This window comes from Haliotis rufescens, unplaced genomic scaffold (assembly GCF_023055435.1).
Source record: "Haliotis rufescens isolate VD_foot unplaced genomic scaffold, xgHalRufe1.0.p SCAF_14, whole genome shotgun sequence".
Taxonomy (NCBI): Eukaryota; Metazoa; Mollusca; class Gastropoda; order Lepetellida; family Haliotidae; genus Haliotis; species Haliotis rufescens.
The window spans coordinates 36,072,534-36,099,503 of record NW_025963824.1 but is presented as its reverse complement, the minus strand read 5'-3'; the positions used below and the strand labels follow the sequence as shown (position 1 = coordinate 36,099,503).

General features: G+C 42.7%; 2 protein-coding genes across 5 annotated transcripts in view; one reads left to right on the top strand and one right to left on the bottom strand.

The window, feature by feature from the left end:
• Window positions 1–12,133, top strand: part of LOC124113176 (aminopeptidase N-like) — an 81,201-nt gene extending 69,068 nt beyond the window's left edge. The window contains exons 34-42 of one of the 4 annotated variants that reach the window (XM_048395371.1): window positions 1,163–1,218; window positions 2,185–2,332; window positions 3,740–3,816; window positions 5,975–6,085; window positions 7,237–7,404; window positions 8,624–8,764; window positions 9,776–9,857; window positions 10,180–10,348; window positions 11,282–12,133. In XM_048395371.1, coding sequence (XP_048251328.1) covers window positions 1,163–1,218; window positions 2,185–2,332; window positions 3,740–3,816; window positions 5,975–6,085; window positions 7,237–7,404; window positions 8,624–8,764; window positions 9,776–9,857; window positions 10,180–10,326 — 930 coding nt within the window. In that variant the 3' untranslated portion in view covers window positions 10,327–10,348; window positions 11,282–12,133. The other 3 variants (XM_048395373.1, XM_048395374.1, XM_048395372.1) reach the window with 3 other exon arrangements.
• Window positions 12,134–16,262: 4,129 nt separating this feature from the next.
• Window positions 16,263–26,970, bottom strand: part of LOC124113209 — a 12,691-nt gene continuing 1,983 nt past the window's right edge. Inside the window, exons 2-4 of the mRNA XM_048395540.1 lie at window positions 17,986–18,072; window positions 17,362–17,502; window positions 16,263–17,006 (exon numbers count right to left, since the gene is read on the bottom strand). Coding sequence (XP_048251497.1) covers window positions 16,744–17,006; window positions 17,362–17,502; window positions 17,986–18,072 — 491 coding nt within the window. The 3' untranslated portion in view covers window positions 16,263–16,743. The remainder of the gene's footprint in view (window positions 17,007–17,361; window positions 17,503–17,985; window positions 18,073–26,970) is intronic.

Here is a 26,970-nt window from a genome sequence, read left to right as displayed (position 1 = left end):
CACATGCACGAACTGTATAGTTTGATATTGAACATGCGCGGAGCTTCACCATACCTAACCCTACCACTCCCTCTCACAGCTTGGTTTCTTTGTTTTTTGTTTGTTTTTTGTTTAACCCCCACTCAGCTGTTCCACCTACCGCTGTGTCCCCATGTTCAAGATGCCAAGTTGTACACACATGATAATTTCTGAAACAACTATTTCTATTGATGGGAATAAAAACAAGAAACACCAAATATTGTTTGGTACAGAGTAGACATTGCCGTGTACCGTATTTGCATTTAATAGACTATTCTCGATTTTGAGTTATTTCTCAATTCATAGTTCTCATTTGGAGCCAAACGGACTGAATAGAGTACGCCGTTCCTCCTTCTGATGACATGCGCCGCGATTCGCTGTGCAGAGTTGCGTCCCTTGGACACGCCAGAAACCTATGATTGTGGGTTCGAATCCTAGTTCGCCCCGATTATGTTTCTAGGTTTGTCAGCACCATACCCGTTCTCGTGGGTTTCACCGAAGTGGTAAATGTCTGAGACCTGCATCACTTCGGGCTTTCCTCCCACATTAAGCTGACACGCCGCGACATAACTGGAATACTGTTAAAAGCGGCGTTAAACCCAACTCACTCACTCACTCACTCTGATAAGATGCGACAAGGTCGCCTAGAGGTTAAAGTGTGTTACTCTAACGACCAGGGTTGGTTTCTCCTAATGGCAGTTTGTGTGATGGATATACCGGATGTTTATTAAATATGGCTGTAAGCGGTATAAACTACTTGTTTAGTTTAAACATATTTTATTCTCATGAAAAGGATTGGGCACAAGTTATCACAACTTGGACCCCTCTCTCCCATAGATTACATGTTTGTTTATTGTTTACAATTAATGGATTATATGACAGAAAGGAAAGAAAACAAATAAACGTATGTACATTTGCATTGCTCACCAAAACCTTTTTTTGTTTTCTTTATGTATGTATGTACATTCCCAAAAATGTTTTCGTTCATATGATTGGGTACAAGTGCATTGCCAACTAGTATCGGGTTCAGCATACCGATTCTCGCAGTCCTGATAAATGTATCAATGCATTGTTTTAGACCTGGTCTAAGTATCATACTTCTGTTATATTATTATAATGTCTATCAACTACCATCATCCTCCAGGTGATAGACAGGACCAATAGGGCACAGATCATCAACGATGCCTGGGACTTGGCAAGGTACGTATGCCGGAAATCAAAGCTATTCATCTGAGGTCTTCTAGGGTCATCGGCATTTCGTCTGAATTGTTCTTCATCGCTTCACGGGGCGGTGGGGTAGCCTTGTGGTTAAAGCGTTAGCTTGTCCCGCCGAAGTGAGTGAGTGAGTATGGTTTTACGCCGCTTTTAGCAATATTCCAGCAATATCACAGCAGGGGACACCAGAAATGGGCTCCACACATTGTACCCATGTCGGGAATCGAACCCGGGTCTTCGGCGTGACGAGCGAACGCTTTAACCACTAGGCTACCCGACCGCCCCTGTCACGCCGAAGACTGGGGTTCGATGCACCACAAGGGTACAATATGTGAAGCCCATTTCTTTCCATTTCTTGGTTGCTGAAGACCTATGTTACCCCCGATCTTCACGGCTACGAGCTATTGAATGAAGCAATCATGACGCCCGTGTCACTGGCAGGGTGTACGAGATGTAGCGAGCTGAATAAGCTTGTACACCCCAAGGCGGAATGCCGTACACCCGCTGCTGACACATGTCCTGGTGTAACCAAGACGAGGTCACAAGTTACAAATGCATATTTTAGGTGACAATGACACCCATCGTCTGACTGCAGTCGGACTTTCAGCAACTTTTACCAACCCAAGTAAGACCAGGATCAATTATTTTGGGACAAAGCATGTGACGTAATCAACCATTATGACGTCATGATATGCTTAGTGTCTGTCCAGCCTACTTGTTTAGGGTTTTATAAGATGGCAACGGAGCAGTCCAATAGTTACATTTCTATTACGAGTGAAAATAATATGACAAACATTGTCCATTGACAATAATAAGCTTGTGTCTGCTCGTAAAATGATAATCACTTCATAGTAATGATCATAGTACTAGTTTTTAAGGAACCTCGGGGACGGCAATCACAGCACTGTCGCTAATTAGAATTACAATCAGTGTAGCACCTATTTGTTTCAGATCTGGCCTTCTGAAGCAGGATATCGCCCTTCAGACAGTGGAGTATCTGAGCAGAGAGAGTGATTACTACCCCTGGACTGCCGCTAGAGGGAAACTCGCCTATGTGGACACTATGCTGCAGAACACGGAGATGTATGGACGGTTTAAGGTGAGTGACTAATGAGCTACACAGGTAGGGTGATTACCTCCCCTTGACTGCCGCATGGGGGAAGCTAGCCCATGTGGACGCTATGCTGAAGAACACGGAGATGTATGGACGGTTTAAGGTGAGTGACTAATGAGCCACACAGGTAAGGTGATTACCTCCCCTTGACTGCCGCTAGAGGGAAACTCGCCTATGTGGACACTATGCTGCAAAACACGGAGATGTATGGACGGTTTAAGGTGAGTGACTAATGAGCACACAGGTAAGGTGATTACCTCCCCTGGACTGCCGCTAGAGGGAAACTCGCCTATGTGGACACTATGCTGCAGAACACGGAGATGTATGGACGGTTTAAGGTGAGTGACTAATGAGCACACAGGTAAGGTGATTACCTCCCCTGGACTGCCGCTAGAGGGAAACTCGCCTATGTGGACACTATGCTGCAGAACACGGAGATGTATGGACGGTTTAAGGTGAGTGTCTAATGAGCACACAGGTAGAGTGATTACCTCCCCTGGACTGCCGCTAGAGGGAAACTCGCCTATGTGGACACTATGCTGCAGAACACGGAGATGTATGGACGGTTTAAGGTGAGTGACTAATGAGCACACAGGTAGAGTGATTACCTCCCCTGGACTGCCGCTAGGGGGAAACTAGCCTATGTGGACACTTTCCTGCAGAACACGGAAATGTATGGACGGTTTAAGGTGAGTGACGAATGAGCTTCACAGGTAAGATGATTACCTCCCCTGGACTGCCGCAAGGGGGAAGCTAGCCCATGTGGACGCTATGCTGCAGAACACGGAGATGTATGGACGGTTTAAGGTGAGTGACTACTGAGCACACAGGTAGAGTGATTACCTCCCCTGGACTGCCGCTAGAGGGAAACTCGCCTATATGGACGCTGTCCTGCAGACGAATGAGCTACACAGGTAGGGTGATTACCTCCCCTGGACTGCTGCTTGAGGGAAACTAGCCTATGTGAACACTTGCTGAAGCAAGTGTTTCGGTGAGGACTACTAAAGTTCGCAGATATAGCTAGCTGATACCTGATGTATATGACTGACTGTGGGGAGAAGATGGGTCGCAGAAGCATTTTGAGACAGTTTAAATCAAATATCATATATGTCTGGGTTTAATTAAGTTGCCATTAGTAAATATGCCCAGTTTGCAGATAAATTTCGTTCGAAATGTCTTATTGGGGTGAAGTTCAAATTGAGAAAGACGATGAAAGACATAATCTCTCATACTTTTCAAACCTCCAACTTTTCTAACAACTTTGCCTTTTTTTATGATTTGTCTTCTTGGACAACGTACATGTGAAAATGTGAACATGTGATAAGTTTATGTGCATATCTTGATCGCGATAAAAGGGCGAACTGCATTCAAATAAATTTCTCTGTTTTGCAGACATTTATGCGAAACATAACAGCTACACCGTTTAGTAAAGTAGGTCTGAATGACACAGGCGCTTCCCAACTTGAATCGTAAGTATAATCAAATACAAACCATTACATCTCACTCTGTGTACATTCATAGACAATTTCCCTAGCACTCTACTGCTATTGGTAAGAATTTCCGAACTTGGATTGGGTGGTCAGGCTCAGTGACTTGGTGGATGGCGTAACATCGTACCCCGAATGCTTTGAGTTTTGCTCATAATATCGGCCTCTTGTCCTTCCGTCCCTCTATTAATTTCTGACTGACGTGATGTAGCTGGATACTGTTGAGTAGTAATGAGCTCCACGATCAAGTTTCAATTTCCTCTCGAGAGTTTGTACTCCGTATCAAGCGTCTCACGTGTGTGTTCAGGCACATCATCAGCAGGATTACTGTTGCACTGCCTTAAATTTGCGTCCACAGACAAACAACGAAATTGTTAAGCTAATTGAATGGCTGGGACACCACACTCATATAAGGAGAATCTTACCTCTCGTTCAGATTGATCTGATCAAGCCTTGTCCTTCAGAAGGTTACTCTCAGCTCTTGTGTTGATTGAAGAGAACCCTTGTCCTTCAGAAGGTAACACTCAGCTCTTGTGCTGATTGAAGAGAAGCCTTTTTCTTTAGAAGGTTACTCTCAGCTCTTGTGCTAATTGAAGAGAACCCTTGTCCTTCAGAAGGTAACTCTCAGCTCTTGTGCTGATTGAAGAGAACTTTTGTCCTTCAGAAGGTAACACTCAGCTCTTGTGCTGATTAGGAGACCCTTGTCCTTCAGAAGGTAACACTCAGCTCTTGTGCTGATTGAAGAGAACCTTTGTCCTTCAGAAGGAAACACTCAGCTCTTGTGTTGATTGAAGAGAACCCTTGTCCTTCAGAAGGTTACTCTCAGCTCTTGTGCTGATTGAAGAGAACCCTTGGCCTTCAGAAGGTAACACTCAGCTCTTGTGCTGATTAGGAGACCCTTGTCCTTCAGAAGGTAACACTCAGCTCTTGTGCTGATTGAAGAGAACCCTTGGCCTTCAGAAGGTAACTCTCAGCTCTTGTGCTGATTGAAGAGAAACTTTGTCCTTCAGAAGGAACTCTCAGCTCTTGTGCTGATTGAAGAGAACCCTTGGCCTTCAGAAGGTAACTCTCAGCTCTTGTGCTGATTGAAGAGAACCCTTGTCCTTCAGAAGGAAACACTCAGCTCTTGTGCTGATTGAAGAGAACCCTTGGCCTTCAGGAGGTAACTCTCAGCTCTTGTGCTGATTGAAGAGAACCTTTGTCCTTCAGAAGGTAACTCTCAGCTCTTGTGCTGATTGAAGAGAACCTTTGTCCTTCAGAAGGTAACACTCAGCTCTTGTGCTGATTGAAGAGAACCCTTGTCCTTCAGAAGTTAACTCTCAGCTCTTGTGTTGATTGAAGAGAACACTTGTCCTTCAGCAGGTAACTCTCAGCTCTTGTGCTGATTGAAGAGAACCCTTGTCCTTCAGAAGGTAACTCTCAGCTCTTGTGCTGATTGAAAACAAGTCTTGTCCTTTAGAAGGTAACTCTCAGCACTTTTACTGATTGAAGGGGGCGGTCGGGTAGCCTAGTGGTTAAAGCGTTCGCTCGTCACGCCGAAGACCCGGGTTCGAATCCCGACATGGGTATAATGTGTGAAGCCCATTTCTGGTGTCCCCCGCCGTGATATTGCTGGAATATTGCTAAAAGCGGCGTAAAACCAAACTCACTCACTCACTCACTGATTGAAGAGAATCCTTGTCCTTCAGAAGGTAACACTCAGCTCTTGTGTTGATTGAAGACAAGCCTTGTCTTTAAGAAGGTAACTCTCAGCTCTTGTGCTGTCTGAAGAGAATCCTTGTCCTTTAGAAGTATCTCTCAGCTCTTCTGCTGAGTGAAGACAAGTCCTTATTTGAGAAGGTGACATTCAGTTCTTGTACTTGTTCAAGCCCACACTGGTGTCTTTTCTAACAATCTCGTGTAAAACGCTAGTCCGTGTTTCGGTTGCTTGTCGTATTCCGACTTTTACTGCTATTTTGTCCTTTTACAAAGCTTTTTGTCAAACTTAGACCAATCTAAAGCTTACAATAGCGTTTCAAATGTTTTTTGGTAGTCAGTAAATCTCACCAGGATACTCCTCTAATTAAGCACATGTGTCTCAGTGTGACAGGAGTAACAGTGGTCCTGATGTTAAAGCAAAGTCTCTGTTGCTTCTCTGCAGGTTTGCTCGGCGGGAGATTGTGGGGGCAGCGTGCGACGCCTCCAGTCGGAAATGTATCACACAAGTGACAAGTCTGTTCAAGAAGTGGAAAGAAAACTCACCTCTATACCCGTAAGTCAGACGGCAGTAAATGGAAAAAGCTCTCTGCAAGTTCTTGTATTAAAGACTGGTCAGTGTAGGACAACATTGCTGCTAGAATAGAAGAAATCGTTCAGTTTCATATTTTTCCATGATATAGTTGATGTTTCAGGCTGTACCCCGTGCTGCGGAAGACAATCCTATGTACGGGGACATACAGACGTGAGATGAGGAACACACTCCATGATATAGTTGATGTTTCAGGCTGTACCCCGAGCTGCGGAAGACAATCCTCTGTATGGGGACATACAGACGTGAGATGAGGAACACACTCCATGATATAGTTGATGTTTCAGGCTGTACCCCGAGCTGCGGAAGACAATCCTCTTTATGGGGACATACAGACGTGAGATGAGGAACACACTCCATGATATAGTTGATGTTTCAGGCTGTACCCCGAGCTGCGGAAGACAATCCTCTGTACGGGGACATACAGACGTGAGATGAGGAACACACTCCATGATATAGTTGATGTTTCAGGCTGTACCCCGAGCTGCGGAAGACAATCCTTTATACGGAAACATACAGATGCGAGATGAGGAACACACTCCATGATATAGTTGATGTTTCAGGCTGTACCCCGAGCTGCGGAAGACAATCCTTTATACGGAAACATACAGATGCGAGATGAGGAACACACTCCATGATATAGTTGATGTTTCAGGCTGTACCCCGAGCTGCGGAAGACAATCCTTTATACGGAAACATACAGATGCGAGATGAGGAACACACTCCATGATATAGTTGATGTTTCAGGCTGTACCCCGAGATGCGGAAGACAATTCTCTGTACGGGGACATACAGACGTGAGATGAGGAACACACTCCATGATATAGTTGATGTTTCAGGCTGTACCCCGAGCTGCGGAAGACAATCCTTTATACGGAAACATACAGATGCGAGATGAGGAACACACTCCATGATATAGTTGATGTTTCAGGCTGTACCCCGAGCTGCGGAAGACAATCCTCTTTATGGGGACATACAGACGTGAGATGAGGAACACACTCCATGATGTAGTTGATGTTTCAGGCTGTACCCCGAGCTGCGGAAGACAATTCTCTGTACGATGACATACAGACGTGAGATGAGGAACACACTCCATGATATAGTTGATGTTTCAGGCTGTACCCCGAGATGCGGAAGACAATTCTCTGTACGGGTGTGGCGGAGGGGGGGGCAGAGGACTGGTTCGAAGTGTACCGCAGATATCAAGCAGAACCCGAGATTGCCATTAAAGGTGATCTACAGTATGCGCTGACATGTACCCGCACAGAGTGGATCATACACACGTAAGTTAAATGATCATCGTGACGTATAACCCAATAACGTAATAGATCCATGATGAATATTTCCAATAGGAATATTTCGATGACGCATATACCCAAGACATTTATCTCAGTGAAGTATGTGTTCTTGTTGTATATCTTCATTGCGCATATCCCCTTGACTTTAATCTTATTGATGTGTAGCTCCATGATGTATATTGGCATGACGTTAACCCGATGGCTTGCTTATGTCTTCATGACGTGTATCACCATGATGTATATATTCGTGTCGTATAACTCCATGACGTATATCCCCATGACCTATATCTCCATTACGTATTACTCAGTGACATATATCTCTGTGACGTATATCTCAATGACGTATAACTCGATATTGTATAATTTTATGACGTATTTCCAATGACCTATATCTCGATGACGTATAACTCAATGACTTATATCGCCATGACGTCCATCTGCACGACGTATATCTCCATGATGTCTCTATGATGTTAAGGTCTATCCTTAAGACGTATATTTCCCTGACGTTTTAGTCCGTGTTACATATATCCCCAATACGCACCGTATATCCCCATGACCTATATCTCCATGACGTAAAAGTTAGTGACTTATATCGCCATGACGTTCATCTGCACGAGGTATATCTCCGTGATGTTTATCTCTAAGGCGTATATCTCAGTGGGGAATGGCTCTATGATGTTAAGGTGTATCTCTAAGACGTATATCTCCATGACGTGTTAGTCCGTGTTACTCCATGACATATATCCCCAAGGCGTACCGTGTATTCCCATGACCTATATCTCCTTGACGTATATCTCAATGGCGTATAACTCAGTGACTTATATATCTGTGACGCATATCACCATGATGTATAACTCGATTACGTATAATTTTATGACGTATATCACCATGACCTAAAACTCAATGATTTATATCTCCGTGACGTATATCTCTAAGACGTATATCCCAATGACCTATGTCTCTTTGACGTTACGGTATATCTCCAAGACGTATACCTCTATGACATGTAACTCCATGACGTAAAACTCGATGATGTATATCTCCATGACGTATAACTCGATGACATATAATTTTATGACGTATATCCCCATGACCTATTTCTTCATGACGTATAACTCGGTGACTTATGTCTTCGTGACGTATATCTCCATGACGTATATCTCCATGACGTATAGTCTGATATCCGTGCCTCTGTCTTCAGTCTTCTGGAACGTGCCATCACGCCGTCAGAGGTCAGCCGGTCTGACACGACACGTATCATGTTCTACGTATCCAACAGCGCTCGGGGACAACCAATAGTGTGGAACTTCATCAAGGCTAACTGGCCACTTCTCCGTGATGAGTAAGAAAAGCTACAATACACACATGCTTTAGGTCAACCCTGCATTGAACAGTATTTCAATTATATCATGGCGTGTCAGACTGATACAGGGCTTAGACGTGTATCACTATGGTGAAACTCGGGCATGGTGTTGTCAAAACTAGAAATGTAATCGGGGCGAACCAAGATTCGAACCCGCAATAACATGTTTCTTCCAGGCATAATGGACGCACTCTGCACAGCGAATTACGGTACCTTATACCCTGTGATGGGAAGGGAAACTGTTACCATGGCTGTCTGTGACGCGGTTGCATGGATCGTTGTCCATGGCGTCAGTCACTGGTCCATGATGGTACAACATTCGTTCAACCCTGGTCCTAATCTCACACTATTTCCGTTGTGTCGATGGTCTCACCATCGAGCGGATAGTTATCTCAAGTTCAATTCAAAGTACAATCAAAGTCGATGTTCTGACTATTGACCACGCCTTGTCATACTCGGAGTCACATCCCACGCACCAAAGAGTTTTCGAATGTGTGGACAGGCAAAATTTGGAAAATTGGCCATTGCCACTAAACTAAGGCTAGGGGAGAGAATTGATGGATGTCAACTTCTTTATTACGCGGAACAGAACGTTTCGGAGTATATGCTTACTCCTTCATCAGGTGGATAAAGGAGTAAACATATACCCCGAAACGTTGTGTTCCTCATAATAAAGAAGTTAACATCCATAAATTCTCTTCCTCATTTGTATCACTTCTAAATGCCTTTCAAAGACTAAACAAAGGTTTAATGTGATTGTTTCAAGATGTGAGTGAGTGTGTGAGTGCGTATGGTTTTACGCCGCTTTTAGCAATATTCCAGCAATATCACGGCGGGGGACACCTGAAATGGGCTTCACACGTTGTACCCATGTCGGGAATCGAACCCGGGTCTTCAGCGTGACGAGCGAACGCTTTAACCACTAGGCTACCCGACCGCCCCGGTTTCAAGATGTATAGATGTATATGAGAAGATATACTTTTGTTCTAGGTTTAGCGCTACTTTCAACTATGTTGCTAAGATGATCACAGGTTCAACCCGAGGCTTTAATACCCAGCAGCAGCTGCAAGAGGTTTGTTTGTTTGTTTGTTTGTTTGCTTGTTTGTTTGTTTGTTGTTTAACGGCGCACTAAGCACTATTGAGATTAAGTAAGGATCAGACTTTCAAGAGATGAAAACGTCACAGAACATCACCACGTGTCGTCTCTTACCACCAGCATAGACTACTGGGGACCAATTCTAACCTGGAATTCCCTCGGATCAGCTGTCAGAGGTATAAAACATGACTTTCTTATCACTTGTCGAATACAACTCTCACAGTACAGGACTATATGTTGATGTCTAATGCCACATGGCTGTCATGACACATTCTTATCTTCTTCACTGATTGGCCAGATTGAGGACTTCATGAGATCAACTCCTAATCTTGGAACTGGGGAGCGCGCTTTCCACCAGGCAGTAGAACAAACCAAGGCGAACATCAAGTGGATGAACAAAAACTACCCTGGTGTTAAGAGATGGCTGGAAGAGATGCCTCTTTAAAGGCAGTTGCCTTCTCTGTACAGTAAGTTACACGCAGACTCAGAACTATGGCCTGGCTCTAATCTGGAGTGAGTGAGTGAGTGAGTATGGTTTTACGCCGCTTTTAGCAATGTTCCAGAAATATCATGGCGGGGGACACCAGAAATGGGCTTCACATATTATACCCATGTGGGGAATCGAACCCAGATCTTCGTCGTGACGAACTAACGCTTTAACCACCAGGCTACATGATCGCTCTTATAAGGAGTAAGTGAGTCGGGTTCGGCGCATCTTGGAACAGTGTTTCAGTTATATCACGGCATATCAGCGTAATGTGTGATGCAGGTCACAGACGTTTACCACTTTGGTGAAACCCACGAGCATGTGTGTGGTACTGACAAAACTGGAAACATAATCGCGGCGAACTGGGATTCGAACCCACAATCATAGGTTTCTGGCGTGCCTAAGGGACGTAACTCTGCACATTGACGTGTCTCCTCTAATCAGGAAGTCGAGACACGTCATGGTCAATGACGAAAGTTTAACGTGCACCGCTCCTGTGGCCTAGTGGATAGAGTGTCTGGCCATGAAAGGAAAGTTGGTGTTTCGATCCCCTCGCAACGCTAAAGCAACACACGTTAAATAGTGATATTGGTACATGGTGTTACCCTGCCTCGCGCTCGGCACTAGGGCAATAAAACAAGAATTGGTGGCATACTGACTCAACGCTAGACTGTGGCATGGTATCTCATTTGACTAACATAATACAATCTTGACTACTACAAGCAGTACGCACGCACACACACACACACACACACACACACACACACACACACACACGTACATTCACGTTGCTATATAAGTGCATAATCATAGACCAGTGAATCTGTTCCAAGCAGATGCCGCCTTTCAAACAATGGGCATATAGTAATTCCCCTCTTTCTCTTCCTGACTGACCCAGTTTTCTGCATTTCAGATCCAGGAGGAGACCGTCATTTCATCTCGGCATATTTCACACAATGAAATCATGCTTCACGATCACGTCATTCAATCCGCTCTCAAACACACACTCGATGTGACTTCCTTTTTAACATGTCAAAATACAAATCTGTATTTAACCTTTAAACCATGTGGAAGACCACAGCCGTTACACAAGAAAATTGCCATTAGTGTTACCTGCTAAAAGACTCTTCGGAATAGTTAAGCAATAATTTCAGTATCTACGTGTATATTGACATGCGCAGATTATAGCCATATAGTTAATGAGAGTGAGTGAGTGAGTATGGTTTTACGCCGCGTTTAGCAATATTCCAGCAATATCACGGCGGGAACACCAGAAATGGGCTTCACACATTATCCATGTCGGGAATCGAACCCGGGTCTTCGGTGTGACGAGCGAACGCTTTAACCACTAGACTACCCGACCACAGTTTATGCGAGAGGGAGTTAATTGAGAGCCCACACAGCGGCAATGGTTGAATAGAATATTGCTGTCGATATGATGTTCTGTTTGAGTTATTGTGCATAAGTAAAGGCGTCATGCAGAGGCTATGTAGAAACATAATATCTGTATGTGCTCCTTTAATTAGCTGATCTATTACAACACGGCTGTGTGTGACTATTAATGAGTGAGTGAGTTATCATTTAAAGTCGGCAATAGTTCAGCCATATCGTTACGGTAACTGATAATTGAGTGAGTGAGTGAGGTAAGAATCTGATCAATATATGGTGTTCTAAATGTCCGAATGAGTAGCTTTCAAATCAGCACAATATTGTTATTTGTATATTTAAACAGATGCTTCTTTTTATTAAACTATATTTTTACTGATGTTCACTGTGTTGTGACTTCTGGCCATGTGACTGATAATTCATCTGACTTGAGTAGAGTTCCTCTTTCTACACGTTATTTAAACTATACGATCACAGTGATACGTACTGTACAGTTGAAACCTCTGCATGTGCGTGACATCACGCTTGACATAATCATATACATTAATTAGTGAGTGAGTGAGTATGGTTTTACGCCGCTTTTAGCAATATTCCAGCAATATCACGGCGGGGGACACCAGAAATGGGCTTCGCATATTGTACCCATGTCAGGAATCGAACCTGGGTCTACGGCGTGACGAGCGAACGTTTTAACCACCAGGCTACCTGACCGCCCCACGATATACATTAATAAACGATGATCGTAATTATAGAAAAATGAACCAACATCGAAATACCCACACACAAAAACACAGCTTTTGGTATTTTATTAACCCAGTTTCAATAAACAGAGCTGCCGATTAGTCGTATTCACTGACACCTGGTGTCCTTCCGGGGTAGAATAGGTCTTCAGCAACCCATGCTTGCCACAAAAGGTGACTCTGCTTGTCGTACAAAGCGACTAACGGGATCGAGTGGTCAGGCTCGCTGACTTGGTTGATGCATGTCATCGATCCCAATTGCGTGGATCAATGCTCATGATATTAATCACTGGATTGTCTGGTCCAGACTCGATTATTTACAGACCGCTGTCATATAGCTGGAATATTGCTGAGTGCGGCGTTCAACAACAAACAAACAAACAAAACCTGGTGTCCAAATCACGGCAACGTCTTCCAGCCATTCTCTGAAGGTAGCCACTACTGTTGATGCATCTATTCCCATGACCAGTCACGTGCTGATGTATCTGTATGCGTGTTTCCACTTCGTCCGTTTGTTGTTTAACGCTGTCAACAATTGTCCAGGAATATGCCCGGGCTTGTTAATAATCGACCAAACAATCCAGTGATTAATATTGTGCACAACGACCCATATGGTCGGTATACGATGACACGAAATCAACCAGGTCACCCGCCTCACCACCCCATCCATCTGTTCGCCTCTTACACCCAGCATATGTTGTGGAGGACTCATTTTGACCCTCATTTTGACTCCGTTTAATGGGATCGGGTGGTTAGGCTTGGTGTCTCAGGTGACTGAACGTCATCGTTCACGAATTTACTGGAGGGAAGAGTAACAACTATATTTTCACGGTCAACGTTTCGACTGCTGTTACATGACTTGTTACCACCATGTCCAAATGTAGATAGTTTCACTGAAATTCCCACTGCATTTCCCTGGCTGGTTATCGTGGATAGAGCTTGTTACCCTCAGCGTTCACGGCGTCTGACACTGTGACTGGTTTAGCATACTAATAGCCGACAGTCAGGAGGCACTCCCCCAAGTAGTCGTCTGAGTCGCAGAAGAGGACTTGTAAAGTTTCAATCATGTTGGAGGGGCGTTGGCGTGGTTGCTACACGTGTTACGTCGCAGCGCCGGACAGCTGGGCTGATCCCCGACACGGGTACAAAGCTGTGTCCCCCGCCACATGGCTGGAGCACTAGAGAAGCTATGCAAGACTATCGATCAAGTTATCCTCAATATCTCCAGGGCTCACATTTCGGTAAACCTACACTAAAACATTCTTGATCCATTCCCGTGGTTCTCGTGATCTCGAATAACCCGCCCTTGAGTTCCAATAGCCAATTTGATTTGCTACTCAGTCTAAGAGACCAATCAAATGGCGAGTTACAAACCAGCCTCAACTTTGGGTTGGCGATATCAACAAGTTGGTGGCCAGTCCCATTGATTACGGAAGAGTTTGCGAGAATTTCAACATTGACATCAGACTGACATGCAGACGAAGGCCGTCAAAAGTATTTATTGCTATGGCAAGTCCTTCCCTACCCATTTCTCTCTTTCATTATCTCAACGTTTCATTGGTCGTTAAAACGTTTCTGAAAATTAAGGGCCTAAATTTTTCGAAGTGCAAGTCCTTGAGCATCTTCCCGAAGCAAGGGCGCTAAAAGTCCAGTTTCCACCCTTGCCGAACTAGGCTGGAATTTCTGGTCTCGATCGAAGCGCCATCAGTGGCTATTACGAGATATGTCCCTTCTATGTCCCTCCTATTGACTAATAAGATTCTAATACTGATATCACATGCATTTGCTTCAAACAAAATAGCGGTGCCTAGTCAACACGATCTGATCGATAATCAAGATATATATTGTAAAAAAACGGGTCTTACCCCGAGAAGTCCATCAAATCACTTAAGCACCTTGAGGGAAAACATGAAAAGATTTTCAAAATATCTGTCGACGCCCACTTGGCGGTACACATGCCTTCAGATCCTGCAGTCGACCGAAATCTCCACGTTGAAATCTATGTGGTTTGCAAACCGGATGTCTGGTTCTTCACGCGATTTTGATTTGATTGTGCATAGACTCGTTAGTCCAGCCAAAATGTAACTCCGGAATTCTTGCCAAGCTCGGCAAGAGTGGGAACTGGACTTTTATTGTCAGTTAACTTCATTGCCTCGGGGAGACGTCCCTGGCGATAGAGTGCAGGAGATCAATTTTAATGGCATACCTCATATATATTGACATGGAAAAAGATAGCAGTGTCACAGCGCAGTTGGGACGGCAGTGTTAAAACTGTTATGACGTACTACATGCATGAGGGAGTCTGGTTTAGTATTTGTTCCCAGTGGTGTATGCCGTTTTTAAAAGGCGACATAATGTATCGGGCAGACAGGCAGGCAGGCCTGGTTACTTGGTTGATGGGGGGACACAATGGAACGATGCTCATAATGTCAACCATGCGATTGTCTGATGGCTTCAATCTGTGGAACAGCTGCTACAGAGATGAACTCGGCCTGAGTTCCAACAACAGACAAAAAAGGCATGAGCTACTTTACTTCATGAAGTTAATTGATAATCATAAACTTAGTGTCGGCACAGTATTTTGGTGATGTCGTCATGGCTTCTATCTCTAACCTAGCACAGTATTTTGATGGTGTCGTCATGGCTTCAATCTCTAACCTGGCACAGTATTTTGGTGATGTCGTCATGGCTTCTATCTCTAACCTAGCACAGTATTTTGATGGTGTCGTCATGGCTTCAATCTCTAACCTGGCACAGTATTTTGGTGATGTCGTCATGGCTTCTATCTCTAACCTAGCACAGTATTTTGATGGTGTCGTCATGGCTTCAATCCCTAACCTGGCACAGTATTTTGATGATGTCGTCATGACTTCAATCTCTTACCTAGCAGAGTATTTTGATGGTGTCGTCATCGCTTCAATCTCTTACCTAGCACAGTAGTTTGATGGTGTCGTCATGGCTTCAATCCCTAACCTAGCACAGTATTTTGATGGTGTCGTCATGGCTTCAATCTCTAACCTAGCACAGTATTTTGATGGTGTCGTCATGGCTTCAATCCCTAACCTGGCACAGTATTTTGATGATGTCGTCATGACTTCAATCTCTTACCTAGCACAGTATTTTGATGGTGTCGTCATCGCTTCAATCTCTTACCTAGCACAGTAGTTTGATGGTGTCGTCATTGCTTCAATTTCTAACCTAGCACAGTATTTTGATGGTGTCGTCATGGCTTCAATCTCTAACCTAGCACAGTATTTTGATGGTGTCGTCATGGCTTCAATCTCTTACCTAGCACAGTATTTTGATGGTGTCGTCATGGCTTCAATCTCTTACCTAGCACAGTATTTTGATGGTGTCGTCATGGCTTCAATCTCTAAACTAGCACAGTATTTTGATGGTGTCGTCACGCAAACACGCACACGCACAGACACACACACACACACACACACGCACGCACACACACATACACACACAGACACACATACGCACGCACGGACACACACACGCACAAACACACACGCACGCACACACACATACACACACAGACACACATACGTACGCACGCACACACACACGCACAAACACGCACGCACACGCACACGCACACGCACACGCACACACACACGCACAAACACAAGCACACACACACGCAAACACACACCTGTCAGTTATGTTACCTTTGTTGTGTGTCAACACATTGAAACACTAATTTAACCCAGACAAAATTCACGGTGAAACCAACAAACAACAAAGAAATGGGATACATGTAGCAATTGTATTGTAACATTAACAAGGTTGACAGATCTATACCAATTACTGCATGGTAATTACAACTACAACACAAAAGCGAGGCAGTAACATATAACGGCAGTACAATTACAATGGCAGTATAAATGTCTATAGCAGTGGTAATAACACTCACCCAGCAGTAGTCAAACTTCCGAAACAAGACGTAGTTGGCTGGATATCCAGGGTGAAACCGCCGATCTTGATGAACTGATATATATTGTGTGAGATGATAGAGACACGCGCTTGATCCCTTATGTCATCAAAGTTGGACGTGAAGCTTCACAAGAAAATAGTAAGTCATCCGTGTATCGGTATTTCTTCAATACACTGGCTGCATCGCGATAATCTCCCTTATGTTGATATAAGGTGAAGGCTATTGTTCAGGGCATTCACGGCCCGACGACAGTTACAGACGGTAATACACACTAACATTGCTTCGACATACGTTGGATATCCTTGTTTACCAGCAACAGTCTCGTTGGAAAAGGGAACGAAGGACTGCCGCCTTGCGATGTGCTTCTTGCACTTCCAGCCACGTGGTGTTGTGAAGGAAGCACATTTGGCTCAAAGTTTCGACAGAGACAGACTTGCACATGGCTTGTGTATAATTCCTGCATACTCTGACGCAGTTATGGTACGACACATACGTCATGTTTGTCACTGAGTGGTGTTGTATTTGCTTTGCATCATATGTTGTGAAGGAGTCCTTAAACGACGTGCATTCTGCAGAGGAAATGAAAACAATCTTAGTTATCAATTAACTTCAAGAAGTAAAGTGCCGTATGTTTTGTTAGTTGTTGGAACTCATATATTACGAACTCATCAATATCGCAGCTAATCCAGAAATTGAATCAATCAGACAATCCAATGATTGACATTATGAGCATCGTTACAAGGTCGTTGTTTATTAGCGCCGCACTCAGCAATATTACAGCTGTGACGGCGGTCTGTAAATAATCGAGTCTGGACCAGACAATCCCGTGATTGACATCAGGAGCAGAACTGGGCCTCCCACATTGTACCCAGGTGGGGAATCGAAGCAGGGTCTTCCGTGTGACGAGCGAACGTTAAAACTTACCAGCTAAAGATCTGCAAATGTTGGCCTTGTGGTCAAAAGAATAACCGACCTCACAGACACATCGTCCAGCGATGCAGTCCACTCGGGGGACATCCACACATCTGCTAGAAAAGCTGCACTGGCAGGATACGCCGCCCGGGCCTTAAAACAAGATGAAAATCATTTGAACAGACCTACACTCCGTTCAGAGACCATTCTCGGGTCGACCTGGGATTTGTTCGGAAAACATAGTCTGTTTAAGTAAAATTGGAAAAAGATTATTTCACCTTACGGTTTACAACAAATAGCAGCGACATGGCCATGATCATTGTCATAATATCTCTGATAAATGAGTGTCCATTGTACGATTCTCATCATATCAAGAGCATGTGTTTATGAATCTCTATCCGCAAAAGCTCTGGACCATTTGTGAAGAATGAACGCAAAAAATAACCACTTGTGAAAAATAACCTGGTATCAGTTATATTTATGCTTCTAAAACACAGTCGGGAATCGTACAATGGTCTGAGTGAAGATTTCTTATGTCTATGGAAAGGACTTATGTTAGCAAATAAGAAGTCCTCGAAGTGGATGGCAGTCATGTTTAGTCATGTTTTTATTGCATTGATGGAGTTAAAATCCTACCTCCTTTTGGACATTTAGGGCGAAAGGCGCATTCGGGTCGATTTCTTTGTGTTCTTTGTGGTGCTGGAGCAGCGGCAGATACAGATGCTGCAAGCAGACGAATACATAAATATACCCCGCCATCCTCATCCTGTTACGGTGAACAAACTAACGGAAAAACGTGCTTCATATAAGTTGGTGCAAATGTTAATATTTGACTACGCATGTATTAGGGTACATAAAAAAACAGTAAACTATGGTTGTAACGAACCACTATTTTTAGTTCGTTACAGCCGTGGCTCGTTATAAGCATTTATAGCTAAAATGGATAGAATTATCGTTAAAACGCCCGCACGTTATCAGAAATGAGCGGGCCACTGTAACTTGATAATGCCCTCATATTGCTTGACGACGGGCCATTATCAAGCCCGTTGTTAGGTGACGTCATAGGGTAGAGAAAATGAAGTCACGTATTATAGTGACGTCATCTAGTTTGTTCTATGACGTTTCCATATTTGTAAAATGTGGTCAGTGACATTCGTGTTGATTGCAGTAAATGTTTCAAAACCGATGTTGTTGTTTCTTTTTATTTGATAACAAATTCCATCCATTTTAGCTATAATAACGGTAACGCTCTTTTTCAGGGCATTATCATTTGCAGAAGCCCTCGGTCTTTTCAACTGCCCTCCTTCGTCGTGCATTTAATGGAAAACATCGGGCTTCTGCAAATGATAATGCCCTGAAAAAGAGCGTTACCCTTATAGTATACAGCATATATACAGCAAATGGCCGGGCCGATGCTGGGCCAGTGTGGTGCCAATGTCAGGCCGATGAATTTGCCGACGTTCGGCCGATGTCCATCCGATGAGCAAAACTTCATCGGCCCGATGATGTAGCCGACGGTAGGCCGATGCAGGGCCGATGCAGGGCCGATAATGGCATGCTACCTGGGTATGAAACCAACTAAATGCCCAGCTTATCGATGGTGAATGGAGTGTATTTGTTTTCTTCACTGTATTTGTGCAAGGCATCGTTTTTCACATCAAGTTCCAAAGCGTATTAAAAAACATTCAGACAGTAATATACCTACTGACATATGTAAAATACAGTCTGGGTGAAACATTGCCACTTCTCATGTTGATACGTACACGTAGAAGTTCCATTAATGCTTCTTAAACCATAAATTCCACAAAAACACAGAAGAGGTATCACAACTTCTCCACCGAAACTTTACATAAAATGGCGATCGAAGTTGAAGGTCGCTTAGTAGTAGTTTTCATGAGAGAAAAAACGTCGAAAGCATGGCTCTCAAACGAAACCAAAACGCACATGATAAACTTTGACACACCCTTTTGGGGCTGTGTTGTTCATGTTTCGCGGCTGATTATATGTTATTCCCTTTTCGTATGTTTAATGAGATGTGTCAATTTCTGAAAAGACATGATGTTCTTCACTATCTTATGTTTTTTGGTAGTCCACGATAAATTTAACAATATAATAGTGTTCATTTACATGTTATGTTAAATCGACTCTTAATGGCTATTAAGTCCTTATAAATGAATAATTTTGATATAAGAAATTGCAATTACTCATAAAGTTAATATAAAAATTGTATTAAATTTATGAACATGTTCATGAAAATATTAATATGTAATACCGTATTCGACGTAATAAGCGCCCCGCTCTAATAAGCGCCCCCGGAGATATTTGCTAATATATTGGCTAGTGAACAATCCCAATTAGCACCCCTTCCGATTGATCAATGTACACAAGACTTATTTATTCGTGTATAGTACGTGTGTTATATGCATCCTTAATTGTGGGAAATTAGATTCTGGAAAAATATATCTGTCGTATATAAACATTTCAGGCTGTCAGCATAAACCACGAAATTTACGATCTTTTAAGCCTGTTGTTTTTCAACAAAATAATATTGTAATAAGGGCCCCCTATTTCTAATTTTGAGAGCGCCCTGTGCGCTTATTATGTTGAATACGGTAATCTTTTTACATTGTGTTGAGAGAAAGAGAAAGATGACCATTGATGGATGAGAAGGATAAGTCTGGACCTGGTGTTGGCCAAGCTGGCCTCTGTACACACAGTGTGCGTCTGTATCACACAGCTGAAGAGTGAAAGGTTGTGTTTACTGGTATATTATGAAACGTATGACCCATGTCAGTACAACTAACTGGCCTCAGTACACACAGTGTCCGTCTGTATCACACAGCTGAAGAGTGAAAGGTTGTGTGTACTGGTATATTATGAAACGTATGACCCATGTCAGTACAACTAACTGGCCTCTGTACACACAGTGTGCGTCTGTATCACACAGCTGAAGAGTGAAAGGCTGTGTGCACTGGTATATTATGGAAGTTATGACCCATGTCAGTACAACTAACTGGCCTCTGTACACACAGTGTGCGTCTGTATCACACAGCTGAAGAGTGAAAGGCTGTGTGTACTGGTATATTATGAAACGTATGACCCATGTCAGTACAACTAACTGGCCTCAGTACACAGTGTCCGTCTGTATCACACAGCTGAAGAGTAAAAGGCTGTGTGCACTGGTATATTATGGAAGTTATGACCCATGTCAGTACAACTTACTATTTATTTATTGATGTAATTCCTGAAAATGAATGTGTATATGAGGAAAAGTTTGTATCTCTGATTCTTCTTTTCCAGTTTGGTGACTGTCACTAATTGTATTTTCAAATCTTTTTTTACACAATAAATATAATTGTGAAAATAATCGAAGTAAGAAATACTGTAATGGATTGGATAGAAAATCATGTATCATGCTTGTTTATTTATTCTACCATGACATTGAAGAATGCTTGATTCTGATTGGTTAAAAAGAGGTTTCCTTTTTGCTACGGAAACCTCTTTTAAATACACTAAGCCTTTTCACACGATTCATAAAAAATGGCTGCCGATTGATCACCTCTAGGAACTGTAAAACATATTGATATTTCCTCTATTACACGCTTGGTCTCTGATACAAGCCAGGAGTCTAATACATGCCAAGTCAATGGCTCTCATGAAATTAATACACGACCTAGCTCGAATAGAGGAAATACGGTAGTTTGATATCGGATGTTTTTGGCGTCGAAATGTTGTTCTAGATCGTAATCCTGAATACTTCGGTGATGAAATTACAAGACTCTATGAAGGCATATCTTTTGCATATAACTGAAATGTTTATGAAACTGTCAGGGACATGTTCGAAGTGAACAGCCTGGGAATAGGTAATTTCGATCGTCACTGAAACAACCGACAATGAAAGTGAAATATAACATTATCAAAATGTGTTTGAAGAAACTTTATTTATGAAAACATAACAAACCTTTTTGTGTTTGATATTCATTGCCATCTCTGTCAACCACCACCGTAAGGATTTGGAAGGAGGGTTTTTGAAAATCAATCAGAAAACACTTCTCCCTTCGAAAGGCCACGAAAACAATGTTCTGACATCACTAACGCCACAGCTTATCAAACTTGATGAAATTCATATTAGAACACACACAATTAAGAAAATCATACACAAACCACTATTTCTGGGCCACAAATGTCTATTGCACATGCTATTTACAATCTGGCTTTGAATCCGTGAAATTTATTGGTCAAACCATGCAGATTCCTGGTGTCAAAATATCCGGCTCGTCTGCAGCCTAAAAAAACGGATGTTCAGTCATACTCAGTTCCATTGGTAATCATATTGTACCAGTAGACTCGATCATTCCCAGTAAATCTACAAGTTAATGTTGAACCACATCATAGAGCAGGGTTTTCATCTTGCTTCGTTCAACTAATTACAGAGAATGTAAACACAAGATTGTCAGCCATTCACAGATGTGAGGTGTGAGTAACTGTGATTGGGGTCAAGTTCTGCCACATCCAAGTTCAGGGTGGAGAGCCATTTATTTGGATTAATTTATTATTTACTGGGGGCAATTGCTAACTAACTAATAAGACTTACACATGTTAAATACATAGTAGAATGTTAATTCATAAAGTTTGTTGTAGAAATATATTCGTTTAGTATTTTAGAAAAAAATATTTCCACAAGTCACCCTACAATGGAAATGTTCGATTTCCCCAAAATGACATCTCTCGCATATTTCCAAGAAATGACTTGGTCAGTCCAAGCAGTGCAGAACAGGATGGTAGAAATTAAAACATCTGTCTTTGGACTAAGTTTGGAGGGTTTTAGTCAACTTCTTTTGGAAAAAGAATATGTGTTTTGAACACTTATTTTGAACTGATCATTCCTAGGGTGTTTTTAATCTTGAAATTTAGTAATATTTGTTATGTATATAACCACCTGTTACCACTTTTCGGAATGTTCTAAGATTTGGGACTTTGGTACCCTGTGTTGTTACGCGTTGCAAGAGAGCACCATTTTCAAAGCGTTGTTGGCGTCATGGTTGAATGGAGATAAACCTACTGTGTTTTGAAATTTGATGTAGTCCCACTGTAGATACCTCTTATTTATACATTTGAAACCTGGCACTAAATGTCCGTTTTCGGGGCAGTTGTGCTGGGGCTCTTTCGGCACATCAAGCGATATCACTACCGGTTGTAGACCGCCTCCGTGGTCTTGTGGTAGAGCGTCCGCCCGGAGAGCGGAAGGTCCAGGGTTCGATCCCGGGCCGCGTCATACAAAAAGACGTTAAAAGATTGTACTTGTTGTTACCCTGTCTGGCGCTCGGCATTAAGGAGCTAAAACAAGGACTGGTCGGCTCGGAGTCAGTATACTGTGTCTGAGTGGGGTATTCATGTTAAACTGCGGCATGGTATCTCAGTGAGCTAGCACTATAAATCGGCATCAGTCCGGACTAGTACAAGCAGCCACACACACACACGTACATGCACGTCGCTCTATAAGTGCAATAATCTTGGACGCGACGTTAAACCCAATTTCACCTCACCTCACTACCGCTTGTACACAGCATTACCGTTGTAAGTGAACATGTACATCAACATGTCACTTTACATAATGAAGTATAGTAAACATTACCTACATAGCCATAGAGATCAATTGAAAATATAATACGATGTTCGCGACAGATATTTCAATTTTTGGATGAAACATCCACTGTCTCATCGACGTCATGATTGAAAATAACACATCATATGCCAGTTGTTAATTTCTTTTAAAGTTTTATGTATTTGGACGTGTCGAAATCATCTTGCATGATTGCCATGATGTGACATGATGTAAACAGTGACTGGAAGTGAGATCGGGAAAACACGACCAGATTGCGACGTTACAATATTTGGAATCAATTTTAATGTGTTTCTCATCCACCACTTACGACAACTTGCAGATCACCACAAGCACATTCAACCTACAATGACATACAATGGTGTTCATAAGCTTTCTTTCTCCTTTGAAGTCAAACAGAAAGGTAATCCGAAGACAGAGTAAATCCAAAATCCCGAACACCGCGGAACATGGCCGACGACATTTTGAAACTATGCAAAGCTGTCCATTCAAGAGGCCTTTTCGAATAATTTCTCCTTCACGCGTATTTTTTGGTGTTCTGTTGTTTGTACACTCCTTAATATTTATAAACGAAAATAAAACAACAATATTCGGGATATATAAAAATACGAGACCATCTCTTTCATTCACCAGAACGAAAATTGCGTCGACGTACAGTAAACTACGGTTATAACGAACTCAAAGGGACAACTAATTTCAGTTCGTTACAACCGTAGTTGGTTATAAGCATATATACAGCCTATATACAGCAAAAAGCCGGGACAAATAAGTAAGTTCGTTATAAGCGTGTTCGTTTTAACCGTAGTTTACTGTACCAGTAGAAATGTCCGCCATCGAACGGTAGGAGTATTTTTAAAAATTGAGTGAACCGCTATACTTTAGCCGTGAAAAATACATGTATATGTTGGTGTGATAGAAGTAAAAATATATTATGTATACGGGCATTTTCGTTACAGATTGGCTAAGATATTTTTTCCCAAAAAATGTAAACAATCGCCGATATGATTCAAGATTTTCTACACTGAAGAAAACACCACAAGGCGAACGACATATTTTGAAATGTTGTTTCGTTTTTCTTCATATTGAAGTATGTAACTTCATAGATAATAAACCTCAGATTTCAGGGATATGATTTTATTAACTTATTATAAACATTGATTTTATTAATATGCATTTTCCGACATGATATTCCAACGATTACGTTGAAGTTTTTACTAATTTACGGGCAAAATGGCATCACGCAAATTTGGAAAAATTCGTAATCGACGATTTCGCTGCTTAATTTCCAAGGGGATGTTTCATTTTCACCATGATAATCGGGAAACAAACAAGCTTTTGTATAATGTTTTTGGTTTTTGACATTAATGGAGATTTACAACCTGACGAGACGCACTAAGTTTCCAGTGCGCAATGTAAACAAAATAGCTGGAGTGGACATTTTGTAAAAAATCGCATATTCAATACGTTTGCCGAGCTATATGCTTCTGATAATCATATCAATGCTTTACAGTATTTACATAGCCATTTAGGGAATGATTGAAAATGTGAAATTTGAAAACTGTTGGAATTACCGTTTTGAGTGAATGTGTGTGTGAGAGAGAGAGAGAGTGTGAGTGAGTGAGTGTGTGTGTGTGAGTGAGCGTGAGTCAGTGTGTGTGTGTGTGTGTGTGTGTGTGTGTGCGTGTGTGTGAGATTAAGTGTGTGAATGTGTGTGTGAGTGTATGAGTAGGTGTGTGTGAGTCTGAGTCAGTGTGTGAGTATGTGTATGTCAGTGTATGTGTGTGTGTGAGTCAGCGTGTGAGTGTATATGTGTGTGTGAGTGTAGGTGTGTATGTGTAAGCGAATGAGTTTGTTTGTATATGTGTGTGTATGTGTGAGTATATAGATGTGTGTGAGAGTGTATGAGTGTGTGTGAGTGAGTGAGTGTCTGTGTGTGTGAGTGTGTGAGTGTGTGTGAGAGTGTGAGTGTGTGTGAGTGTGCGTGAGTGTATGAGTGTGTGTGAGTGTATGAGTGTGTGCGAATGTATGAGTATGTGTGAGTGTATGAGTGTGTGTGAGTGTATGAGTGTGTGTGAGTGTAGGTGGGTATATGTGAGTATGTAGGTGTGTGTGAGTGTATGAGTGTGTGTGAGTGAGTGAGTGTCTGTGTGTGTGAGTGTATGAGTGTGCGTGCGTGTATGTGAGTGTGTGAGTGTGTGTGAGTGTATGGGTGTGTATGAGTGTGTGTGAGTGTAGGTGTGTATGTGTGAGTATTTAGGTGTGTGTGAGTATATAGGGGTGTGTGAGTGCATGAGTGTGTGTGAGTGTATGAGTGTGTGTGAGTGTAGGTGTGTGTATGTGTGTGAGTGTATGAGTGTGTGTGAGTGTAGGTGTATGTGTGAGTGTATGAGTGAGTGTAGGTGTGTATGTGTGAGTGTATGAGTGTGTGTGAGTGTAGGTATGTATGTGTGAGTATATAGGTGTGTGTGGGTGTATGAGTGTGTGTGAGTGTATGAGTGTGCGTGAGAGTATGAGTGTGTGTGAGTGTATGAGTGTGTGTGGGTGTAGGTGTGTATGTGTGAGTATATAGGTGTGTGTGAGTGTATGAGAGTGTGTGAGTGTATGAGTGTGCGTGAGAGTATGAGTGTGTGTGAGTGTATGAGTGTGTGTGAGTGTATGAATGTGTGTGAGAGTATGAGTGTGTGTGAGTGTATGAGTGTGTGTGAGTGTATGAGTGTGTGTGAGTGTATGAATGTGTGTGAGAGTATGAGTGTGTGTGAGTGTATGAGTGTGTGTGGGTGTAGGTGTGTATGTGTGAGTATATAGGTGTGTGTGAGTGTATGAGAGTGTGTGAGTGTATGAGTGTGTGTGAGAGTATGAGTGTGTGTGAGTGTATGAGTGTGCGTGAGAGTATGAGTGTGTTTGTGAGTGTATGAGTGTGTGTGGGTGTAGGTGTGTATGTGTGAGTATATAGGTGTGTGTGAGTGTATGAGAGTGTGTGAGTGTATGAGTGTGCGTGAGTGTATGAGTGTGCGTGAGAGTATGAGTGTGTGTGAGTGTATGAGTGTGTGTGAGTGTATGAATGTGTGTGAGTGTATGAGTGTGTGTGAGTGTAGGTGTGTATATGTGAGTATATAGGGGTGTGTGAGTGTATGAGTGTGTGTGAGTGTATGAGTGTGTGTGAGTGTATGAGTGTGTGTGAGTGAATGAGTGTGTGTGAGTGAATGAGTGTTTGTGAGTGTATGAGTGTGTGTGAGTGCATGAGTGTGCATGAGTGTGTGAGTGTGTGTGAGTGTGTGTGGGTGTAGGTGTGTATATGTGAGTATATAGGGGTGTGTGAGTATATGAGTGTGTGAGTGTATGACTGTGTGTGAGTGTATGAGTGTGTATATGTGAGTATATAGGGGTCTGTGAGTGTATGAGTGTGTGAGTGTGTGTGAGTGTATGAGTGTGTGTGAGTATATAGGGGTGTGTGAGTATATGAGTGTGTCTGAGTGAATGAGTGTGTGTGAGTGTATGAGTGTGTGTGGGTGTAGGTGTGTATATGTGAGTATATAGGGGTGTGTGAGTATATGAGTGTGTGAGTGTATGAGTGTGTGTGAGTGTATGAGTGTGTATATGTGAGTATATAGGGGTCTGTGAGTGTATGAGTGTGTGAGTGTGTGTGAGTGTATGAGTGTGTGTGAGTATATGAGTGTGTGTGAGTGGATGAGTGTGGGTGAGTGTGTGTGAGTGTATGAGTGTGTGTGAGTGCATGAGTGTGTGTGAGTGTATGAGTGTATGTGAGTGTATGAGTGTGTGTGAGTGTAGGTGTGTATATGTGACTGTATGAGTGTGTGTGAGTGTATGAGTGTGTGTGAGTGTGTTAGTGTGCGTGAGTTTATGAGTGTGTGTGAGTGTATGAGTGTGTGTGAGTGTAGGTGTGTATATGTGAGTATATAGGGGTGTATGAGTGTGTGTGTGAGTGTATGAGTGTATGTGAGTGTATAAGTGTGTGTGAGTGTATGAGTGTGTGTGAG